The following is a 24,913-nucleotide window of genomic DNA, read 5'->3' on the forward strand; positions in this document are numbered from 1 at the left end:
GTACCCAATACTACGGTAGTCACTACCATTTGCTTTGATCAAAGTGACAAAGACCCATTCTAAAACATTTGTTGATAGCGTTAAAACATAGGCTACAGCCCAGAAAAAAGGTTCAGTTAAATGCTTAAGTCCAATTAGACTTAGGCACAGTAATCTTTCAGCTGGTTATGCCCCTTATCTCTAAAATGAAACAGCATTACTTAAGATTGTTCCTAGTGTGGTTTTAAAGGTAGAACAGGCGACTTTACCTTTTTCATTAGCACCAAGAGAGAAGTAAAAGACTCCTAGTATAACTAAGTCAGTCACTAGACATGTGTATATAACAACGGCAGGCTGTGTATTTGTATAAAAAAATACTGTAGTCACACCTATCAATCTGCAGGATTCAGCAGCTTGTGCTGAACCTTCTAAATATACATTCATTGCACCAAGCACCACACAGCCCCACACATCAGAAAGATTTTAATGTCTGAGGTCTGTAGCAATACAAGTTTTCATCTGTACAAAGGACACAAGAGACCAGGTTAAATACAATCATAATGAACAACATCCAGGGTTCACAACCCTCCGCCAACATGTATTACTACCATCTGAACCAACAATCTGAAGATACACTTAAAAAACACACCCAGAGTTCATTTTAAAAAATGTAGACATCTTTCCAAGAGTCTGTAGGTGCACTTCTCACAGCAGAATTCAGAAAATATCCTTCCTGGATGCAGTCACAATGGCATTTTATTGCCTTCAATGCTGATTTTCACAGCATGGGACGTTCTGCTTTTTTTCCTGATGTCTGTGAATTTCCGCATCTGTTTGTCCAAGCGGCTGACCCCTTTCTTGGAGCTTGCCTGGAACTTAAAAGAAAACTTAGGCTTACTTTTACGAAGAGGCAGGAATTCCAGATTTGCTTTTTTTCAAAAAGGACAAAACATGCACACCAAACTCTTCCAGCAACTGCAATCCTTCTATACAGAAGCTGATAAAGCCACAGGAGATTCCAACAGCATATTTTCAAACCAAGACTGTAACAGGGATATGCACTCTCTATTCCAGGCTCTGCCAACCTGGTGCCCTCCAGATGTTTTGAACTATAACTACCGTCAGCCGCTGTAACTACCCATTAACTAAGGGGTCAGCAAACTTTCAGCAGGGGGCTGGTCCACTGTCCCTCAGACCTTGTGGGGGTCCGAACTATTTTTTTTGGGGGGTGGGAGAACGAATTCCTATGCCCCACAAATAACCCAGAGATGCATTTTAAATAAAAGGACACATTCTACTCTTGTAAAAACATGCTGATTCCTGGACCGTCCGCGGGCCGGATTTAGAAGGTGATTGGGCCAGATCCAGCTCCCGGACCTTAGTTTGCTTACCCATGCTTTAACACATCTAAAAGTAATATACTTCCATGTTTAGGACAACCAGGAGAGGTTGAGCCCCAGCATCCATTTTTTAAAAAGCAACGATTACAATGTGAACTCAGCAACTCTCCCATTTTATGCCATCTGTTATTTATTTATACAAACATATATATCTAACTTTTGCCCTTCCCAAGAGGATCCCACAATGACACCCAGCCCAATCCAAATCCCTTAATAGTATATTCCCTTGGATTTCTCTTCTAAAGCAGGATTCCTCAGGGAGGCTTCAACATATCCAGCAACTCCATCTCCTTAACCACCTGTTCCAAAGCATTCAAGTGATATTTTTATCTCTGGAGATTACTATCCAGTTACTGTTTCTACTTATTTCCCATTTTAAAAAAATCAAAATGCACAGAAAGTGGGTTCCTTCCTGTGTCTAAATCCAAATAGGTCTGTTGTTGTTGTTGTTGTTGTTTAGTCATTTAGTCTAGCTTACAAAAATCTAAAAATAACCATCTATCATTATTGCTATGGCATCCATCTCTCTAAACGTTTCTCTTCAAATATTAAAGTTTGATTATTTCTGTAGCATATTTCAGAATGCTACACACTTTACGGTTCTTCTCTTATCTTATAGGCAATAATGTCTTGCAGGTAGTAATAGACAGCATTCTGTCCAATGTCACGAAGTCAGTAATCAGGATTTCCTATAAAATACTGAAGTGTAATTTTCAGTTTGCATCAGAAAATTATCTGATGCCCTGGTTTGAAATACAACTAGTTAGCTGGATACTGCCCACTGCATTTGCAATTTCCCATTCACTGTTGCTAATAAGCTTATGAAACAGAAAATTTTTCACTCCAGATAGCTGACCACAGTCACTTTTAAATTTAACTAATGAAAACTAGTTGATCAGCTTTCCCCATTTATTATATGGACTCTCTGAAAGTCAGCAAGTACACTTCATGTTTCTCCTATCTACGTGCATTAAAACAGCAATGCAAGTTTACACAATTTGTCATCTTCATATCCCAAAGTAGTCTAATTGTACTATATGCACACTTAAATTAGATATTCATGCTTCAACTTGCAGAGACAAACTCATCACCAGTTCACTAGAGAACTGTATTGAAATTATCTTAGGTATCCCTAGGGAAGATTAGTCATGCTTTAAAATGTGATGGGACTTTGTACCCTTTGAGTAATTTTTTAATTTTTTTTTGCTGGAGGGGGGCTTGTGATCTTTGACAATGTGATTTCCCTATTTTAGTAGATCATGCAGTTGTGGAAACTTATATTAGCACATTAAAGCTGTTTTTCCTGACTTGCTCTGTGAATCACAGTGCCAGAAGGATAAAGTTTCCTAGGCTATAGTTAGTGGAGACATGCTGCTTTGTCTGACAGTGCACACTGGCAACAGCTAAAGCACATGCATTGTTCAAACATCCTTTCTGGATACCTCTCAGACCTGGGGTAAGCAGAATTACAAGGCTATAAGGGCATCCTGTTGCCTTCAATGCTGAATTTGACAGCTCGATGTACTTTGCTGAGTCGTTTCTGTTCAGCAAACTTCCTCTTGTGTTTTTCCAACCGACTAATACCTTTCTTAACAGTCCCGGGCTAGAAACAACATCTCAGTCAAAGGACTAACAATTAATAAGAACAGAAAATTTCAATACATTTAAACAACTGCTCTCTTCCTTTATCTAAGTTTGCAAATAAACAACATGGACTTTATCCAGTGCCATGTTGTAAAATACTGGAGGATGGAAACCAACTGACTTCATAATCCTCAGGCTATTAGGGGGAAAAGTAGTGCAGAAAAATATTGTGGGTTGAAGTAAAGGATTGTATTGAGGAAGATTGCTTCTCACTACTGGGTCCAAGACTACACATAACCAGATCAATATAGAACTGCTGGTTCTTACCACCAGCAACAATGAATGTTCAATTCTTTCCAGTGGTATTTTGAGACACTAAACTATTTTGGATAGAATTTTATGTAGTGTCTTTGGACAGGATAGTGACTTAAGGCATATGCAACATAAATGAATGGAAAGCAACAGTGAGGATAGGCTCAACTGATTTCCATAATATCTAAACTAGAACTGGTCTGGGCACAATGTTGCAGAAGAAACTTATTTCCTTTTTTCTCAATCACTTACCCTAGAAGATTCCATTTCCACATTCCACTTGGGTCTGACCACATAATCCTTGTTGGAGGGCATTGGAACTCTTGCACGAGCACAAAATCCTGGATCGCCAGGCCTTAGAGCTCTGAAGAAATAAGACAAGAGATGTTGCTAAGTAACATAAGATTGCTATTAGCATCTCTTCTCTCAAATTATTCTCTACTCATCTCCCTGCTCCACCCAACATAAAGCACAAAGCTTCTCTAGAGATACTAAAATGGCAAAAAAAGAAAAGACTTACTTTTCCTCCCCTGTTAATACTTTCTCCAAGTCCCTGCGGGGTGTTTGACCACCAGAGCTGTAAAGACAATGAGATTTTGTTTTGCGGGAGAATTATTATCACAATCACCATCACCATTTCTCTCACACAAACAGAGATAATTTAGTAAGTATTTATAAACGAATAGGTATTCATAAAATTCAGTAAAAATAAACGGAATACTAATAAAAGCAAGATTCTCAACCAGTTAAGATTCCAGACACTCCAGGGAATGGAGTCCAGAGTGTGAAAGAAAATCAGCCTATGCTATAAAGTTAGCAGTGCAGAATATTGCTCAAGATACCTGCTTAACCGCCTTCGCTGTGGCATCTGCTCCAGATCCCTCTGTTCCCTTTCTTCTCTGGTCATTCCCTTGTAGTTTGATGTTAGACCAAAAATAGGCCGAGACCACTCATCTGTTGTTTTTAAAATAAAAAGTGAATGTACAGACAGCAGCACTACACATATATACTGCACCTGCTAGGAGTTCCTACTATCCAACAGGCGATTTTGCCTTACAGTGGTGCCCCGCAAGACGAATGCCTCGCAAGACGAAAAACTCGCTAGACGAAAGGGTTTTGCAGTTTTTGAGCTGCTTCGCAAGACGAATTTCCCTATGGGCTTGCTTCGCAAGACGAAAACGTCTTGCAAGTTTGTTTCCTTTTTCTTAACACCGTTAATACAGTTGCGACTTGACTTCAAGGAGCAACTCATAGAACGCAGTGTGGTAGCCTTTTTTGAGGTTTTTGGTGATTTTTGAAGCTTTTCCAAAACTTTTCCGACACCGTGCTTCGCAAGACGAAAAATTCGCTAGAGGAAAAAACTCGCGGAACGAATTAATTTCGTCTTGCGAGGCACCACTGTACTGCTCACTATTTAACACAGATACTGAGCCCATTTAAGATATACAGGGTGGGTGAATGGCTTCTCTATCTTTGTTTAGCCTACAAACTCCAAAATTCTGGTTTCTATTTTCAAGCAGTGTTTCCAGACCTAATGACTGTGGCTAAATTTGGAGGGGGGGGGAGTATGCACCGTATCTGCAGTTTAACATCCACCCTGTTCATCAATATACTTAAGATGTTAGTTCAAATTAACAGTCTAAAATGTAGCCTGAAGAAACAGGAACTTTAAGTTAGCATTTAAATAGGTATGGGGAACTTGTGGCCCTCCAGATGGACTACAGCTCTCATCATGTCTGACCCAACTATTATGGCTGTGACTGAGTTTGGGGCCAAAGGTTCCTCATACCATATTTAAAGATATGACACTATCAGCAAAAATGATAAGACACTGGGACAGATAAGAATATATACATTTTTAACACTTGTTGCTGTCAAGCCCCTTGTACTTAATTTAGCTTAAGTCTAACTTTAGTTAGGACAAAAGTTACATTAAAGTCATACCTATCTCCCTTAACTGCAATATACTATTAATGAAGAAATGAAAGATAAGGAATCTAGGAGATATACAAGCTTTGAAAAATAAACATAGCCTTCATATAGCACCACAGACAGTCTTCTATAAGGTTGAAGGTTTTTTGTAGCACATACACACTTAACAGGGAGGGGGGCATGCTGGCTGTGAACTGCAAATGTTGAAGTATGAGACGGCTGTGCAGCGCATCTCATGAAAGCTGATATTTACTTACTAATTAGCTTCCCTGCCATGTCCTTGTTGGGTCGTGACTCCTTAGGGTGTTTGTAGAGATACATCACTGCTCGTCCAATCCCACTGTGTTTTAAGGTCTCTTGGCTTACACTAGGCAACTGAAGACATATACACACACAGGAAACCATCACCTACTAAACCTTGAGAATTGAAGACTGCATTCTGTACATAGGATGCAAACGTTTCAGCAAAGTGGACTTAAATACCTGCAAACTGTTTTTTTAAATATTAAGAAAGAGTGGGACGAGTTTCCCAGGTAAACTTGAGAATTTCAGTCTACTGGGAATATTTCGGTACTGCTTCAGCTTTCTCTGGTCCTTCTTAACTGCTTTTATGGAACATTGGTTTTATACCTTTTAGAGCAGCTTCATTTTAAAACTGGTTTTAGAATGAAAACAGGTCTGTGGACACTTGAATGCTATTGTTGCAGTGCCATTCATCTTCCTGATATGTACAAATACCTTCCTCATATGGGATAATTCATCTATCCTCTCTCAGAAACTTGTCACAAAAGCATAGAACTGAATCAGTAATGCTGATTCTACAAGCTAGGTATTAGAAACTAACCTCTTGCAGAATCTTCAGAAGCTCCTCACGAATTTTCAGTGCTGGTAGACTCCGGTCTGGCAGTGGTGAAAGCCACTCTTTGATGGCAGACATCACACCACTATCAATGAAAGTTTCTTTCAGGTCCTGCCTGGAAATTCAAATTGAAATCTATCAGAAGCAGGAATGGGAATATCTTTTGGCAATTCATCAACTACACAAACATTCCTGTTCTAAAACCAATACAAGAGACATTCTAACATGGAAATAGCAGCCCTAGAAACACATCAAGTTCCCTCTTTCCCATCATGTGGAAAAATAATTTAGATGAGCTTTTACTCACTTTTTAAGGTGCATAACAACAATTGGCAGCAAAGTTAACTTTTTTAGTGCTGGTTTCTTCTGTGTATTCAGCTGCCTATCCTCCTGCAGGAAGTTATAGATGTAATTAAAAAATAAGCAGAAAAAAGCAGAACACTCAAAATCCCAGTTCAGAAACTTGTAAAGCAGCCTGATTATTCTCCTCTAGCAGAATAACTAGGAAGAAGCAAACCAAAGAAGTAATTTCATTTGTATAAAATTCGCTGGCCTTTTTGTCTGCCTGGTGTCATGGCCTTAAATAAAATCTTAGAGATTATACTCATACACGCATGTTATAGTTGAGTCTTGAAAACAGTATGGTTGTTTGGTTACAATGCACAGTCCAGACACCTTATTTTGCTGCAGTTGTTTCATGACAGAGGTGTCAGGTTTTCCTCATTTTCACAACACAAAGACAACATATCTGCATTTGTGTAAGACGTAGTGCATAACAATTGTGTGCACAACTTCACTGCCCTCCTGCTGCATCTTGGGGTGGGGGAAAGGTGTCTATTAATTACTAGCTTGCAGGGCACTGGCTACTCAGCTTCTGTTCTGGATAGTGCCTTGCTCCTGCAGTCTCCTCCTATGCCCTAGATCTATTCTTCAACTTTGTGATGAGGTTAGCTTGTTGTCAGACAGCTATTACCTCTCTAATGCTCAAAATCCCCATTTCTTGCTACCATTCCCCGTCTTATCCACCTGTAATTATTTGTATGGAATATTTGTGCAAAACTGATGTGCTTCCACCAATTAGCTGCTCCCGCTGTCATCACCTAATCATCCCACACTTCCACGGGCCATTTTTGCACAGATTGAGGGCATTTCTGCCAGTTGGCTACTGTGTTGCCATTGCCTCCACCTGCCTCTCTGCCACTGTGACTGTGAGATGCGGACAATGCTCTGCAAGCAGCATTATTATGCTTTGTACTTTCAGTATTTGCAGATGAAAAATTCAGCATTTAAAAACATTCAGCTCAAATTGTTCATTGCCACTCCTGCAAAAGAAATTGCTTCCCATAACCTAGAGTTTCTTTTGAGTGAATTGTGCCTTGAATGCAAGGAACGTACCTCTGCTGCTTCATTCATCTTCACAATCATAGCGCTGACTACATCGTCAGCATCGCTAATGAATGTCCCACCATCACGGTTGCGCCGGCGTTTGCCACTCATGCTCTTTTTCCGTTGTAACATCATGTCAAAATCTGACATGAAGTCCATGCTGTAATGCAGAAGGTTTCCATGAAGTCAGATTGGAACTAGCCACCCTGTAGCCTTATGAGTGTACGTGTCAAAGTCACTTCAGTCAATTAAAGCAGAATCGACACAAGCACTTTATCTGCTTGTAGGCATTGCCGCCGTACCTTGGTTGTCGAACGCCTTGGTGCTCATATGTTTCAGCTCCTGAACGATCGAAAGCCGGAAGTGAGTGTTCCAGTTTTCAAAAGTTTTTTGGGAAGCCGAACATCCAAACTCTGATAAGAATGAGAGCTGCCCCTTATCCTAATGCAGTCTCTTCTTTGAAGCTTTATGTGAAGACATTTCAAAGCAACAGCCTACAAGTGGTGTTGAACTCTCTGTGTCTAATCTAGTATAGAAGGCTACTTTGAGAATAATATGGCGTGCAGGCGTGGGGGACAATGTATGTTCTCTAGCTTCCTAGGGGAATGGCAGGATATAAATGTAGTAAAATACAAAAAATATATAAATATTTTAAGGCAAATATGTATACAAATCAAATCTGGTTTCTTGTAACAATCATAATAAACACTTACTGCTTTCCTCTTTTTATATTGTCATCAGAGTCTGAATCGTCAGCTGCTCCTTTCCTTTCTCCTTTCTCTTCCTCCAAATCCTCCTGGTTAAATCCCTTTAGTTACAAAGACAACACAAGCCTTTTAATAGTTCTCAAAATTCCTATTACCATTTAATCCAGGCTGCTCTTTCCAAGGATGTCTACATTGCATCTATCACATAGTAGGGCTGATGAAGTGGTGAAATTTAATTCAGTAACAACAGAATACAAGGTCTACTAAATGGATATAGACAAGGAAGCCTTAAAAAAAGGTGGGAGGATGGGAAAGACAAGGAAAAAAACATGTTCTCAACATACTTACTGTAAATTCTTCCTCTTCTTCATCTCCAGATTCTCCAAATATATCTGCAATAAGGTTTCTGCAAGAAAAATATGCTATTTGTTTTTCTTATTAATTCCCTATAGCCTTGTTCACTTCAATTCTAACAGAGCTGAGAACTCCAGCAACTGCATTCCTCTTCCCCACCCAGTTTATCAACTTTGTTCCATGTAACATCCATGTTCCATCCACTGCTGCCCCAAGTGTACCACTCTGTTACTTGACAGACACTTACTCTTGCTCATTTCCTGACTCACTGTCACTCCCAAAAAGATCCTTCTCTTCTTTCTTCTTTCCATCATCAGCCTTGTCACCCTCATCCTCGCTATCGGAGTCTAGAGGTTTCTTTTGCTTCTCGTATTTCTCTGATGCAGCATCACTATCAGATTCTTCACCATCTGAGATTATGCGGCTTTTTTTTACAGCTGCTAACATAGGTGGACAAAGTAAGAAGTGCATCAATAACTGAGCCAAAAACAGTCAACACTTGCAGAGGGGAAAGTCTCCTTCACTTATCATTCAAAGAAGTTGTTAGTAGTCAACAACCTCAGCTTTGGAAAAAATAATCATCATCATATAATAAGCCTGTGGCATACCATCATAGATGTACTGCAAATCTCTTACTTAGCAGTCACAATAATTTTATAAAGCAATTATCTGTTTCCTCTAGAACTTGGTTTTGGACTCAATCAGCTTCCAATTACACTTCAGAGAGCCTATCTTAAGACTCATGTACCACCAATAACATGGAATCAATAACCTAATATACAGTTTCCTGGATGAAGGCACAATCAATCACAGCTCTTAAAATACTGCCAGAATCAAACACCAAGGAAAACTTGCACACTCTATTTTGGTGCCTCCCTCCCTTTCTTGTCCCTGCTAGACTAGCACAGCAAACCAAACCTCTGATTCATTGTACTAGAGGGGGTTTGGAGGGGGCAGAGGTGTTCCTCTGTTCATCCCTGCTGATGTAAAGCCCCAATCTGTCCACCCCAAAGGGCAATAGACAGCAAAAGCTCGTGAAATGGGGCTGTTCAGATGCAGATCCAGCACATGGTCCTAGTGGGTGCTGAGCCAGCGCTGCTCCCGTCATGTCACTGTAGTAGGCCTGATTATGAACGTCTTTGCTGCACCAGCCTGGGAAGCAATTTCCCCTCTCAGTTCTTGATCCAATTAGGTAAAAAGGAAAGAAGGTGGAAGCTTCAGGTGCCAAAACTGGATCAAGGTCTGCTTGGTAAACCGACACAGTTTAATTATTTTGGGAAAGTCCTCCAAATTAAGTTCTAATGTAAATAAGACACATACTTACTTCTGGATATTTTGTGAAAATTGCTGTTTCTGGTATCAGCTTCTTTCCTTCCCTTTTTTAATCATTTTGCAATTTATTGCTATGACTTTGGGCTAATGTAAATGTTACAGCACACGTAGTATATAGTCCCACCCATTTCCCCCATATATTTGTCTGATTTAGTATGAATATCATTATCAGAAGTCCAGTTTGAAGGGACTTCAAAGATAATCTAATCCAAAATCCTGCCAAGGCTGGAATATCACTTCTGTTGCAGTGTCTCTGAAAGGGACATGACATGAAATCCATTGCAGGGAAACTGTACAGGTCCATGGGGGCACTCATCTATTTTCCGCACGCAATGTCCCTGAGAGGGTAGCATGTCATCATGTCCCAGGAGCATTTTGTTCAAAGGCACATTGTGAATTGTGTATTTTGTACTTTCCTTGCTGGGTTTTTTAATTAACTTTTTAAATAAAAAAACATATTTTAAAGGCAGACTTCGCATCACCATGTAAAATTAATCAACATTTTATAATATATATTAGGGCAAATTAACTGCAATATAAATGGGAGAGAATGAACTCAGGAACTAAGACATACACCAAATGGCATGGACTAGAAATAAACTCAGCCAGCCATCCTTAAGCTATTTCACATATGCATATTCATCACTTGGAGGACCAATGATGCAAGTGGCGACTGCAGGTGTGAATGAGCCATCAGAGAACAAGCACCACCTTTCCAAAGAAGTCCACTCATGCATTCTTTAGGGATTCAACCAGTACTGAATAATCAAGGGGTCTAAAATTAGTATTTCCTTACGTGTTTTTTCATCATCCTCACTATCAGAGAGGACAGTAGCTTTCCTCTTTGTCAATTTTTCCTCTTCTTTCCCTTCTTCCTCATCACTGTCTACTAGCTTCTGTTTTTTAGGACTGTCTTCTTCCTCGCTGTCAGAGTCCTGAAGCCTTTTTCCTAGTTGCTCATTGTCTGAAAGCTGAGCACCATTCTCTGTTTCCTCCTCCTCCTCCTCTTTATGTTCTTTGTTGCTATCACCGGTCTCTATTTCTGGTTTGTTTCTGGTAATATCTTCAGTTTCAGAGTCACTGGGCTGAACCTTTGGCTCCTCATTTTCAGAGTCACTGGCAAGAGGTTTTGGAGCTACTTCATTCTCTGAATCGCTATCATGCGATTTTTGATGCTCTTCATTTTCTGAGTCGCTGGCTGGACGTTTCTGTGGCTCCTCATTTTCTAAGTCACTCGTATGATCTTTGTGTGATTCCTCATTTTCAGAATCACTGGCCAAGGGCTTCTGGGGTTCCTCATTTTCAGAATCACTGGCCAAGGGCTTCTGGCGCTCCTCATTTTCAGAATCACTACCATGGCCTTTAGGAGGCTCCTCAGTCTCAGAATCACTGGCCTGGTTATTTACAGCATCTTCATTCTCAGAGTCACTGGCATGGTGAACTGGGCGATCCTCATTATCAGAATCACTGTCTTTACCTCTATGAGTCCCTTCATTTTCTGAGTCACTGACATTATCATTTGGAGCATCCTCATTTTCGGAATCACTATGTTTCTGCCTTGGAGTATCTTCATTTTCAGAGTCTGTCATGGGGTGTTCTGTAGTTTGTCTGTCATCTTCTCCATCACTAAGTTCATTCTGGAAAAAAACAAGTAATTTCAGGAAAGCCACAAGAAGGCAAATTAAAGATGAAAAAAAGCTTGAATGTAACTATGAAAAACATTTTTAAGGTGTCGGAAACAGTTCACACATGTCTGTTTTTCAGTCTGGCTTCTCTTCTGACAAACCAATTTCTTTTTCTATTTTACAATACCTGTGCTAACAACCATTTTAAAAAATGTATTAGAAGCATCACTACATTACATGGTATGATGCAAATAAATGCATTTCAGGGATTTGTGCAAAATTGTCAGGTTGTTTTTTAAAATTTATTACGTATTTCATTTTCTTGATAATTTTATTGGAAAAAGCTGTGAACACTTGCAAAAAAAGTGGTGTCCTTTGTTTTCTACCAAAGCAAAGTATTAAATAGTGTTAAGTAACCATCCCTCACTGCAAGGATTTACACTTGCACAAGAGGACTTCTCCCCACCATTCTCCTCCATCTGTCCTGGGGGTTCTTCCAACCTCTGGAGCAGATTAGAGAATGGAAGAGGGAGCACAGAGGGGAAGGAATTCCCGTTGAACAAGTAGCAATCCTTCCTTGCACTGACAGGATGAGAAAGCTGGATACCACCCAATGTATTTAGGGCTGTTTCAAATATCAGCAACTATTTAGTAAGTTATATTTATTAAGAAATGTTTTCTTCCTATGCATAAGAACCAGGATTTCTTGAAACTCTTTCACAACTACCTCTGAATGTTGTCCTATGCTTCCATTCTCTGATCCAGAGTGCTGTTCATTTCCGTTCTCTTCCATGTCTGATCCTGAATCACGTTCATCCTGCACTGGTGTTGCTCCACCATCATCTGTAACATGATACTTGTTTTTAGATCAGAATGAAGCTTAACGAAAATTTTAAATACTTGCAAACAATGTCACAATTTGTGAGGTATTGTTCAAATACAAAAAAACTAGCATCAGGTGACATCAATGTGGTCAGTATGAAGCCAAAAAGTCTCTATGAAGTTAGCAACAAATTGGACAATCTTAGAGGCTGCTACTATTATTTTTATATTCACCATACTCTTAGCTTTTAAGGTGGCAAACAACATAAGACATGACTGATTAATCTTCCTATTGCAGACATTTTTTTAAAAAAGATGAATACAGAATTAAAAAGACTCAAAGCAAAATCAACAAGTGGTGACTGCTTTCAGAAAATAAGTCCCAAACCTAAAAGCCCTGCTGGATTAGGCCAAAGGTCTAATTCAACATGCTTTTCTCACAGTGGCCAAACGGATGTCTCTTGGAAACCCACAAGCAGCAGCTAAGTGTAACAGCACATATTCTACTTGTAATTCCCAATAGCAGAGGCACAACACATCCATCCTAGTTAGCAGCCGCTGACAGTCTTAGCCTTTCATGATATAACCACACTGTCTCCAATATGTTTCAATATCATTTAACACACTTGTTTTAGACCAGGCATAGGCAAACTCAGCCCTCCAGATGTTTTGAGACTACAATTCCCATAATCCCAGACCACTGGTCCTGTTAGCTAGGGATGATGGGAGATGTAGCCCCAAAACATCTGAAGGGTCAAGTTTGCCTATGTCTGTTTTAGACTATAGAAATAAACTTTGCTTTAAAAGAACTTGTCTAGGGAAGCACATTCCCATTTTGTGAAATATCAAGGATCGCTCTGGGTTTCGACATCTGAGGGCTGATTCAGTCTACATTTTGTGCTTGGGTATAAGTGCTCTAATAAAAATAAACAAGACCTCTGATCATATGTGATGCACATATTCCTTTAAAACACAGAGGCTAGGACTCAATCAATATGTGGCAAACCATATATATATGAAAGGATGCTCTTTGTACTTCATTAAAGACTTACGCATTTTGTATTCTGCTAGCCGTGCCTAAGCACAAATCAATTTTCGGTATCGCTGTAAAACAAGGATGCAAGTCGAAGACAGGAGAAATTGCTAAGAGCCTTCAGTTTCTGCAGGGAGCAACTTGTGGCTTACAGAATCATTTTGTGGAACCCATACACTATACCAACTAACTGGAGATAGTGAGCTGAAGACCAACCAGATCATCCAGAAAGATGCACGGTTAACAAAGTGCACATGGATCAAGCACTGTGGAAAGCAACCGAATGTGTTTTTTTGCCCACTGCTAGCGGGCTGAAACAAGTACTTTTTGCTCTCTCAGCCTACCCAGTCTCCACGAAGGGCAAGCCTAAGTTTCACACAACTAAAAGAAACGGTCCAGGTCTAAAGGTGATCTTGGCTTCCTCCTGTTTGGTTCAATTTGGAGGGGCATGTATGTAACTTGGAAGCAGAAATTCCACTAAAATGCAATCCAAATCAGATGCAGGCAGCCAAAATATTTGTGAGCGCATTTATCAGCACCAGGTCTATGGGTGCAAGACTGTGAGGAGACGATAGGGATTCAGCTATGAGCAAAACACAAATATACTGCATGGAAGTTAAGGGCCGTTAGGCTACGTGCTGTACGGGTCACGGGCTATGTTGCATGTGCACATACACACGCGAGTTTTTATCATGAAAAGGCACGACAAAAAGGGGTGACTGAGAGCAGAGTAGCATCGCCTTGCTGAGTCCCCGACCAGCACCCTGCTTGCCCCCGTGGGCGCCCGTTCCCCGGCCCCCTATCCCCCTGCCACTCAGTCTTTCTTCTACTTAAGGCAAGCTGAGCACAACCTCCCCGCTCCTCCGACTGTACCTGACGGTTCCCCACCGTAATACTCCGTCTCCATAGCCCCGCCTCCCACTACTACAGGGCGACCAGCGGAGGGGGCGGGGCTCCGAGCTTGGCGGCGAGCACCGCAGAAACCGGGACGCGGTGGGGGGTTTGAGGGGGGGAGAAGGAAGGAAGGAAATGGGAAAATCACCTTCCAGTTTCTAAGCCGGAAGCAACAGTACCCACGACCTTCCCATCCGCCCCCGCGCGGACCTAGGAACTTCCGCAGCCGCGAAATGGCGTCACCCTCAATGGAATCCGGAAGCTCTTGCGCGTGCGCGGCTTGCTGGTCTGAGGCCATATCGCTGTGACGTGAGGGAGGGAAGGCGTTCCGTTCTGCCGTGTGCCTGACCCGTAGAGACAGAAAAAAAGAAGAGTAGTGCAGCAACGCTGTCTGGAGAGCGAACTTCTCCGTTATTTTCCGTACCCACCCAGCACCCTCGTAATGAAGAAATAAGGAGCAACAAATAAACCGCTGCTCTTTCGAACTCGGGTCTTATTCGTGTGGAAAGAAAATGTTGGCTTTTAAAATATTTGGCTTTTCATCCTATATTTACTCCCAATGATGCCGAGATATTTATCTTCCCAGCAGCCTGCGAGGTAGTTTAGGAGAAGAGACGCCGTGACTGGCCCAAGTAAACGTCATGGCCCTAGTGGGGATTTGAACCTGCCACTGGTACTCACTTCTGAATCTTTTTAAAGTCCGTATATCGAAGGCGGCTAGGAAAAGGGGGCTTACGGCAGCCCTGCAGTGACAATAATTGCCAGTTAGGTTAAGGCTGGTGGGATTTTTTTTAGCCCAAGCTCTCCTATACAAAGCATCCCTCAGGTTGCAGCAACCACCATCTGCCTTCGCACCACCTCCTTCCATCTTAAATTCTGAGAGATCCATTGCAAGCAAGCAGCAGCCTCGCTTCCTACGGCTTTGCCGAGGCGCGTCTCACATTTCCTCCCATGCGGAGCAGAACGCCGGTTAGAAAGAGCTACAGTGCTACCTTTTGCACAGAGGGAGGGAATAGCTGCCGCCCAGTCCCACCTGCAGTAAAGTATATACACCCTCCCACTATATAAAACCAGATTTTTTATAAAAAAAATATTATCAATTTCAACATAACATATTTTCAATACAAATCATCGTCATTATTTCCCTTTTTCCCCTCCCTTCCCAAAGAACCCTCCCTCCCCCCAAGACTTCCCTCAGCTCCTCTCTGATTTCTCAACTCATGTTATTCTCTGTATACTGTACATCCTTTTATTTATCTACTATATTAACCCTCAATAAATTTGTGTATGTTTATTCAAAACCTGCCAAGGAGTCCAGTATAAAACCAGATTTTAACAATGTTTTCTGTGAGCAACTCTCATTTCCACCCCGGGAGAGGGGAGGACCTGAGGAATCCAGTACGATAGTGAATGCACAGCTTCCGTTAGAGTAATTTATTATAGGTTTATGCAGAGCGCCAGCGAAAAATGACCACATGCTTGAGAACGATGGCATGGCGTCTATTTGCTCGCGAGAGGTTAATATCTCGCGGGGTTTGTGGAACTAGGTAGCCGCCTTCGCGTGCTATTGCCTGCGGGGGTGGTGGTGTTTTGATCACATCATGGGCGACGTAGAAGGCGGCGGCTCCGGGTGGCCTCGCTGTAACCTTGCTGAGCCTTGCTCTGACGGAGGAGCCTCCCCATATATAGCTCTTTCCCTGACTAGAAGGAAGAAAGGCGTTATCACAACTTAACCCTTTCTACAACCTCCAGTTTCAAACGAATATGACATAGACTGACTGGCCGGACCCCATTTGTGCTGCTAAATCTTGGAAGTAATATGGTTAGGGTAGAAATAAAGTTTTTAAAAATGTGCATCCTGGCACTGGTGTAGCCAGCAGATCCACAACATCCATTTAAAGCACACCCAACACATGCTTAAAGCACATGGGTTCCAATGATACCTGGGAACTGTAGTTGCTTCTCGCAGAGCTACAATTCCCATCACCCTTAAACTACAGTTCCCATTATTCTTTCGGGGAAGTCAAGTGCTTAAACTGCGTTAGATTTGCTTTAAATGTAGGGTGTGCATCTGCTTCCAGGCTTCGTGCACACTATCCATTAATGTACATGACATACCCCAAAGTGTTTCAAAGTTTCTCCTAGGTTTTGATCATACTTTAAAAAGTATATTCTCAGCTCTGAGGCTCCAGTCAGAGACATGTTTTTTTGCTGGTGCTGAAACAATTTACATAGTATTATGCCAACAAGTGGACACTTAGTTACTTAGGTATATAGGAAGCTGCCTAATGCTGAGGCAATTGGTCCACCTAGAACAGTACTGTCTGCCATTGGTAGTGACTCTCCAGGTTGTATCTCAGTCCTACCTGGAGATGCCAGGGATTGAACTAGGGACCTTTTGCATGGAAAGCTTGTGTTCTACCATTGAGCTATGGTGTGAGACTGGTAATTGATCATTTACATATTTCAGAGTTTTATATCCCCTTATTGCAATGTATTTGCATTCCTTATACATTGAAATAACAAGCCTGCTATCATTTTAATGAGGCTATACTGCAAAAAAAACCCTGATTATTTATAAGGCTAATACTTCCAATTCTAATTATGTTTATTTACTTATTTCCTAGTTCCTATGAGCGATGTGACAAATGTATGAGTGCTTATTGAAGGTATTCTGCTTGTTATGTGTGCACCTCCTTGTGTTTGATGAGACAGATCTTGGCACAAAATAGTCTGCAGTTCGTGCTTTTAATACTTTGTTGGCTGGATCCCAGAGGGAAGGATGGATGTCACGCAGGTCCTAATGAGATTGCATGACAGGAAAGATTGACCTACCTTGTAACACCAGGAGTAAGACGCCCCACCTGGATGGTGTGTGTGTATAGGTGTGCAATACCATGCACCCAATATCTATCCCAATTATATTCTTCTCACAGCAGCATAAATGATCTGGGAAAAGCAAATTTTTCTAAAGATAAGATGCTCAAGAAAACGGGGAAAATACCTGAGGCCTTTTGTTGGTATGTCTTTCTTTCTTTCTCTCCCTTTTTAACTCCCTTCCATGAGCTTTTTAAAAAATTAACAGTAATAGTCACTAATGTAGCAATACAAATGTGCTTAGGTAAAGCGAAGTGTTTAATAAGTAGTTGCTGCAGGCAAAAAGTACATAAAGTGAAGTTAACATTTATCTGTGAGGTGTTATGTCCAGGATTATAGAAGCTCAGAGACATTTAACTGCCATAGGGACTGAAGCAGACCTTAATTTTTTTTCTGTGCAACTGACAACTTGTGCATTTTCTCAAGAGAAAGAGGAAAACAACAAGAGTAACACCCACGTGCTTTTTAAGTCCCTTTTATCCATATGGCAGCAGGCTATTAAGAAGCTGCTGAGAAGTTCTGTATACGTTCAAACAGATGAACTTCTGTTCTCCAGAATAGCAGGATTAATGTCGCTCAGCATTACTCAGTTCAGTGTGCACATTGCTATCTAATTTGTTCATCATTATTGATTGCTGATGGTATAAATTGTCTCAATCAGCAGTGGTAATTACATTTCCTAATATGTGCTATAGAGTTGTCTAATTGGAAATGCGCTGGCAAATATGCAAGAAAGAGAAAGAATATATAAACAGTGGAACAGCAACCCAAATAAACATGTGGAGAAAGTGTTACAAGATTCAGAATGGGTTTTTATAAGGGTATAAGCTGAGTAAACTATTTTTAGTTGAGTTGATGAATCATATTTGTTTTGATTAATTGGCTAAAGCTGCACACGTTTGTAGGTGAAAAGGAGTTCTTTTAAAAATCTTTATAAAATTATTTTTGAATCTAATAATTTTTAAGAAAAAAAACACACCTGTTTGTTCCTGGACTAGTTCCAAGTTTGAGGGGGCCCTTAGCAAACTGCCCCCTTAAATCAGTGGCCTTCCTGACCGCCTTGACTGGTAGTAGCAATGACACAAAGCAGTAGGACTCCAATCACTATCAGGTTTTTTAAAATTTACTTCCTGAATTTATATCCCACCCTTTCTTCCAAAGGTAGCCTGCAATGGATATCTGAAAGCCACACGTTTAATTTCCTGCAATGCTCCAACTGGAGGCATTGTGGGAAATTTAGATGGCAGACAGGTGGAGGAAATTAAACAATTAAAAGGAGTTCCAGGGCAGGTATCAGCTGTGGACCATGCATAACAGCAGGCACCATCTCAAAAAAGGCAGTCATTTCTAGGTGTGAGAGAAGGGTATATGATAATTACCACCAGATATCCTTCAACTGCATCTGAGTTTTTGGTTTCTATTTAAAAGCACCAGGCATTCAGATTTTTCTTTGGAATACCTTTTAGAAATATCTAAACCAAATTTATTTGGGGTAATGAATTTAAAATTACAGGGACACTCAAAAGAGTTGTGAATGAAGGTATTAATTGACCTCACTTGACTGAAATGCCAGCTGCAGAAATGGAAGATATTCGAACAGGGGGGCAAAGTCCTGTAATAAATAACTACAAAGGGAACGTCATTCATTTCTTCTCTTCCTCATTGAACAGAGGACTGTCTTTTCAGGGTGGAATACTTGAGAACTGGCCTTCTGTGGCTAAATCTCCTTTCTTATTACACTACTTCTGTAAAAGAGAGACGTGAAATCCATCCAACATAACCAATCTTCTGAACAGGGAGTAAGTACACTCTTTGTTCTTTCATTTGGTGTGGATAGTGGGTTTTAAAATGCAACAGCAAAGGAGAAATTGCTTCCTATAAGCCTCTCCACACAGAAGGGTTGAAAATTATCCTTCTCCATCTTAGTTATTTTTTATTAATTTATCACAGGAATATGGCCATTTGATGTGGACATATCGGATGAGAAAGTTATTACAGGCTGGGAGGCTGGGGCTGAACTTTAAGAGAGCAATCCTATGGAGCTAGGGGGAGAGGGAGGAGAATCCATGGGAAATCTATTGCCACTTCCTATGCCCTGCTAGCTTGAGTTGGCCAGGGCAGAAGATGGCGGCGGCGGGGGGGGGGGGAGTGTTTTCTCTTTCCCCCTTATACTAGTAGGAGGGAGGGAAATTACCTGCATCAGGTCTAGGGCTTTGTGTATTGTTTGACTTTGGTGTGTTGGAGGATCAAAGGGACTTGGGAACCTGTGGGTCCAAGGTTCCCCCTGATCCACCCTCAATGTGTCTTCAAACCCTGGTGTTTCCCCTCAGTGGTACATCCATGCCATTGAGCTTTTAGTGGGCATACTGGGAGCTCCTGACACAGCACCCACTTCAGGAACTTCCAAAGGTTCCACAGACAGCCCATAACTGATTGTAAGATTGCAGTCATGTTTTTTTATTTGTATTTTTTTTAAATGAAAATATGTGACAAAACTGTTTTAAAGTAAGCCGCATTGATCACAACTCATTTCTGAGTAATCAAAGGCCTTTAACCTTTAAAATATAAATTTTACAATAGTTGAATAACAGAACTGCAATGCTCCAGAAAGGCACAATTTTAGCAACTATCATCTTGGAGGAAGATATGAATCAAGAAAACTAATTTTAAAGTATAATTATTGGTGTGTTTTCAATCATACTCTTAATAATATTTGATTTACTTTTAATATTTGTAGCCAGACATCCTGTGTTACAAGGAATGTAAGTGCTATGTTCAAAAAGATAATCTGTTATTTAAAAAATGTTTCCAATGTCTTACCTTTGAGCCTTTGCCACCCAGTGATGTACCAAATAAAAATTTTATATTCAAATGCTTTACGTATAATAATAAAAATACTATGTTAAGGTCAGAAACATGTAAGATTTCAGAGTTTCAGGTGAATATTCCTATTAAAAATTGTCGCATAAGAGCAGTGTTTAACAGATTGCTCTATGGAGTATTTAATCATTTAGGAAGAATGTTTTGATTTTTGAATGTTTAGGGAATAGATTTTACTCAGATTTGGAAACACTCCCCACTTTGTCTTGCTGTTAGGAGAAATGCGTCCCAAAATGCTGATAAATTATTGTTAGGAGAAAAAAAGAGAAATGGATAAACATTTATGGATTTGTCTCTTAAAGCCAGCAAGTACATAAAACATAATCTGGGATGATTATGCAGCCCATTAAATATATTTCCTACATCTAGCCTTGGTCTCACTTGCCACTTTTCCATCTACCATACAAAGAATTCCCATTTGGTTTTTCCTCTAAACTTTGTAACCAATTTGTTAGTTACATATTGGATTATGATTTTTTTCTTGTCCCATGAAGATTTGACCTCCTTTTGATGTTTCTCTCCCTATGAACACAGGCTGCATGTATCACCCTGAAGCAGGATGGTTGTTTTCAGAAAAGTAAGTCTAGCCCTTCATCTTGGTGTGACACATCATATATACATTGGGGGTGATGGTGCAGTTTAAGATCTGAGCTATATACAACACAAAACTGTCATAGCACAAAAGTAGCAAACTATAATACAGTTGCTATCTTACATCCAATGTGTGTTTATTTCCAAAAATATAAATGAGATAAGAGGATGTATCCCCAAGTTCCAACTCTGGGGTGGGGAGTGGGATTTTGAACCTACATACAGAGGGGAAATAGCTAACTGTCCCCACTCCCTATAGTTATTCTACTTAAATTTGCAGCCTTTGGTTTTGCTTATTTTTTTAAAAAAAAATAATGAAATCCAGCGAGTGTGATGTGGAAATCACCTCTGGCAGTTTGTTGCATGAGTCCATGAAGTACTGCAACAGCTGCTATATTTTACAATTGTTTGCCTATAAAAGGTAAGTTAATAAAATACTTTAAAGAAGAAATAGAAATAACAAAGGTTACCAGTAAACTGTTCCATAGTAATAAACCTTGGCAATATGCAATTGCACCAGTGCTCTGAGAAAACAAAATGCTTATGAAATTGACCAACCAGGCCTTAAGTCAGAAAAATCAATAAGACAATCAAGAAAAAGAATTTGAGGTTAGACAGCTCTCACTCTCTGGCTTCTAACGGAAGACGTCCAACAGAAGATGAGAGGCAGCGGGTGGGGGTGGTGGTGGCAGATTTTGGCACCACACAGGGCACCACTGATATTTGCGACACCAAGGTCTGCCACTGCTTACACTTTGGCTATTGTCCTCTCTGCCAGCCAAGTGAGGGAGGGCCTCTGCCCATTTGCCTTCTGGCACAGAGCCAGCTTCTTTTCTTACACTAACAAACATACTTAGGGCCATTCACCATACTTAAGACTTTACCAAGAAGCTTGCCTGCTAGTTCAACAATGGAATCCTCCATTAGATTTTAAGCCTTGCTGGATCCAGGATTCAAGGAATTAGTCTAAACCCCCCAAACTCACAACATTATTAAAGAAGGAAATGTTAAATAGGTTGAAAAATTATCATAAGATCCATAGCAAAGGTTCCCACAGTTTAATCAACATCAAGTCGGAGGAATCGGTTCTCCAAAGCACAAGAAGTGTAACATATCCACAAATAAGTTAATGACTTTTATATCCTTTCTTCCACAAGGGTGACCATATATGGTTGGAGGCCTCTTCAGGAAGTGAGTTTAATGTGCCCATTGGGGCAGTTGTAAAGATTTCTGACTCTGGACGGTTCTTGCTCGAAGATGATGAAGGCAAGGTAGGTGTCACAACATTTATTCAACAGATGCAAATGTTTTACATAAAGCGAAAGAGCTAGAGATGGGTCTGAATGCCACAACCAGAGATCAAGTTATTCTTGATCTTGATAGAAGTCTAGGATTCATAGCTGGAACTTTATGCAAATTAGTTATGCAGTGAGATGGGACAAACTGGAGGCCCATATCTGAACAATCTGTTCTTAAATAGTGTTTGAATGCGCATCTGAAATAATTTTGATCAATGGCCTGTCTCTAATGTGTCTCAAGGGTTACTTCCTAGGAGTGACCTGAGGTGGTGTATAAAATCTAAGCTGATTAGTTAAAAGCAGTTGTATTTAAGGAACACTGGATCATGGCTCGGAACATCTGCAATGTGCGGCCAATGCATCCCACTTCTGTCAAAGGAGTTGAAGATATGATACGCCTTGGAGACATGAATGAAGCTGGCATGGTGCGCAACCTGCTTATCCGCTACAAGGAACACAACATCTATGTAAGTTAGAAATGTGACGTTTCATTGTCAAGTAATAATGTGAAATAAAAGCTTGTATTTTGTCTGATCACAGATTTTCCTCTCAGTGGATTAATCATCATTTTACTTTCCCTTCAATTGACATTAATTGATATCCAACAACAACCCCCCCCCAAAAAAAAACCCTAGTAGGGAATACTTCAATGTGATTGTAAGACTATTTAGATTTTTTTGATGAAGAAATCTGTGCATTTTGTTAAGTAAAATAAATATGTTCAATATACATTCTCTAAAAACATCAACAAAGGTGTGGGCAACCTATTTCTTTTGAGAACCATATGCCTTTGGTCTGACAGTTGCCACATGCCAGCAGCGATAGGCACAGCTGGTGATGGGCAGAGCCAGAGACAAAAGTGTCATGGAATAACTAATCAGGAATAAAAACCAGTGTGCTTCAGTTTTCACCATAGTTGCCTTAGAATCCTGCGAAGATCTACTCAGAAGTAAGCCCTACTGGGTTTATTGAGGTTAATCTCAAATAAGTTTACAGAGGCATTTTTAAAAAAATTGTACACCTGTTCTGGAAAGCAAGTGAAACGAATTCCTTTCTGACTTTACTGTGCTTCACTCACACACATGACAGAAGCCTACCAATTAATTCTTAAATTGCTAGGGGGAGTTATCCCCCACAAAGCATAACACCAACCCCCAAAAGAAAAAAAATTAAGTACTGCTACTGTCACTTCCATTGTTTTCTGAGCCTACATGGAAAAGTGGTAAGGAAGAAACTCTGATGGGATGATGGAAGAATGGGTTTTACTAACTTTATTTGCAGTCTAGGGATAACAGAATTCTCCATTTAAATGTGCCCCTGGACTACTGATTATGAATGATAAGAAAAATGTAGAGTCAAATGCAACATAGCACTAAGTGGGGTATGTGTACGTGGAATGAGTTCTGCTTGTGCAGTGAAATGCTCCCTCCCCTCGCATATCCCTTAAACCCATTCTGGAGATTCCTTCAATCCTCTACAGCAGCTTTAGGAGGAATGGGAGAAGAGTGGGGAAAGACCTGTTGTGCAGGTGGACATTTCTCCGACTCCTGCCCAAAATGTTTATATGATATGAATAACGTGTCCAATGTTGTTGACCCCTATAGTAGTGTATGACAGACTCTAAAGGCAGAGAGCTTTCATTCATTTATTCTGCTTTCTACTACATTTCAAAGGCTTCTAATCTACCTACACATGTTTTATGATACTTGATAAGGGCAGAGCATGAGATGATGAGAATATTGTTTGGGGTTTGTGTCATAAGCATCTTAATTTATTTAGACCTACACAGGATCTATCTTGGTAGCTATGAATCCATACCAAGTGCTGCCACTGTATACCATGGAACAGATTAGACTCTACTGTAACAAGAGGATTGGAGAACTGCCACCTCATGTCTTCGCCATTGCTGACAATTGCTATTTCAACATGAAGAGAAATAAAAGAGACCAATGCTGCATCATCAGGTAGAGGCAATTAGTAGAGGGAAAGTTTGATGCTATTCCAAAGAAGAATAGCTGGTAGGGTTGGGTGGGAGAGAAAGAGTAACATCTAAGGGAAGCTTCCTGATGGGTGTTTATTGTGTTTCTCATGAATGCAGACTTTTTGCACTGCCGTCCAGTGTCGTTGGCATCAAAATGTCAAACCATATTCGCCCTGCCCATTTAATCCAAAATTACCTTTTCCAGGGAAATTCTGGTAAATCAAAAAAGCCACTTGCCAGCCACCTACCCATTTGTGATATCTTAATGATGTATCTGCAGTTCAAGCCCCCATATTGAACCACCCAGCGTAGAAATAAGGACAACGCCATTATTTTTATGTCACTTTGCTCCAATGGTTTAAAAGAAAAAGGCCTCTGGTTTAGAAGTGACTTGCCAGCTGCGTCCAGAGTCACTATGCTGGCTTCCTAGCAGGTGGGATCGGCTCTGTTGTTGCATTTCCATCACACTGACCTTGCTTCTTTCTCACCATGATGATAGGCAACAGTGACCCACCCGCTGGGATGCTAGCATAGTGGCTTTGCCCCACCCAGCGAGCTGCTTCTGCTCTGGTCCAGCTGTTTAGTTCATGTAGTGACCATGGGCTTGACTTTGATAGGTGTACAGTAAAAACTGGCACATGCCCTCAAATGCCACACATTCGAAATGAGACAACGGTAATGCAAAAGAAGAGGAACACAGGTGTAGGCAAGAGGTATCAAAACACAGCTAAACAGTTGTTCAGAGAATATCCACTTTGTTGAAGTGTGATGGTGGAAAGCAAAATTCACTCTTTTCCTGCAACGATTGATTTAAGATTATTCAAGAGCAGGAAAAAATGGGCCACTTTTTATTCCAATTTGTCAAGAGAGTCCATCACTGAGTTCACCAGATTTGATATCTTATTTCAGTGGAGAATCCGGAGCAGGGAAGACCGAAAGCACAAAGCTGATTTTGCAGTTCTTAGCAGCTATTAGCGGCCAACATTCTTGGATTGAACAACAGATTCTAGAGGCCAATCCCATTTTAGAAGGTAGGCTACATAATGCCATTCACATGGCAGTTCATT

The 24,913-nt window shown here is 40.6% G+C and overlaps 2 protein-coding genes across 14 annotated transcripts in view; one reads left to right on the plus strand and one right to left on the minus strand.

Annotated features, from left to right (window-relative positions):
* Positions 1-447: 447 nt before the first annotated feature.
* On the minus strand, positions 448-14,523 carry IWS1 (interacts with SUPT6H, CTD assembly factor 1). 9 transcript variants are annotated; one of them, XM_081189321.1, is made up of 15 exons: positions 14,368-14,435; positions 13,345-13,396; positions 12,198-12,313; positions 10,642-11,482; positions 8,761-8,953; positions 8,508-8,565; positions 8,166-8,260; positions 7,462-7,612; positions 6,374-6,456; positions 6,052-6,181; positions 5,465-5,582; positions 4,118-4,229; positions 3,796-3,852; positions 3,528-3,639; positions 448-854 (listed from the first exon to the last, which is right to left on the minus strand). In XM_081189321.1, exons 2-15 carry the CDS (start codon positions 13,346-13,348, stop codon positions 723-725), a joined length of 2,202 nt encoding a protein of 733 aa, XP_081045447.1. In that variant the 5' UTR covers positions 13,349-13,396; positions 14,368-14,435; the 3' UTR covers positions 448-722. The 9 variants fall into 9 exon arrangements, with proteins under 9 accessions (XP_081045447.1, XP_081045446.1, XP_081045448.1 ...); XM_081189320.1 differs by lacking the exon at positions 14,368-14,435 and adding an exon at positions 14,199-14,361; XM_081189316.1 differs by lacking the exons at positions 13,345-13,396; positions 14,368-14,435 and adding exons at positions 2,831-2,982; positions 14,199-14,361 and having other exon boundaries at positions 715-854.
* Positions 14,524-16,462: 1,939 nt separating this feature from the next.
* Positions 16,463-24,913, plus strand: part of MYO7B (myosin VIIB) — a 64,144-nt gene continuing 55,693 nt past the window's right edge. The window contains exons 1-8 of one of the 5 annotated variants that reach the window (XM_081189309.1): positions 16,464-16,664; positions 17,156-17,239; positions 18,767-18,895; positions 20,511-20,553; positions 21,725-21,838; positions 22,180-22,332; positions 23,645-23,829; positions 24,756-24,877. In XM_081189309.1, the coding sequence (XP_081045435.1) occupies positions 20,536-20,553; positions 21,725-21,838; positions 22,180-22,332; positions 23,645-23,829; positions 24,756-24,877 (592 nt within the window). In that variant the 5' untranslated portion in view covers positions 16,464-16,664; positions 17,156-17,239; positions 18,767-18,895; positions 20,511-20,535. Of the gene's footprint in view, positions 17,240-18,766; positions 18,896-20,510; positions 20,554-21,724; positions 21,839-22,179; positions 22,333-23,644; positions 23,830-24,755; positions 24,878-24,913 lie in introns of all 5 variants that reach the window. The other 4 variants (XM_081189310.1, XM_081189307.1, XM_081189308.1 and 1 more) reach the window with 4 other exon arrangements.

The sequence above is a fragment of the Podarcis bocagei genome (assembly GCF_964188305.1).
Source record: "Podarcis bocagei genome assembly, chromosome: 4".
NCBI lineage: Eukaryota > Metazoa > Chordata > Lepidosauria > Squamata > Lacertidae > Podarcis > Podarcis bocagei.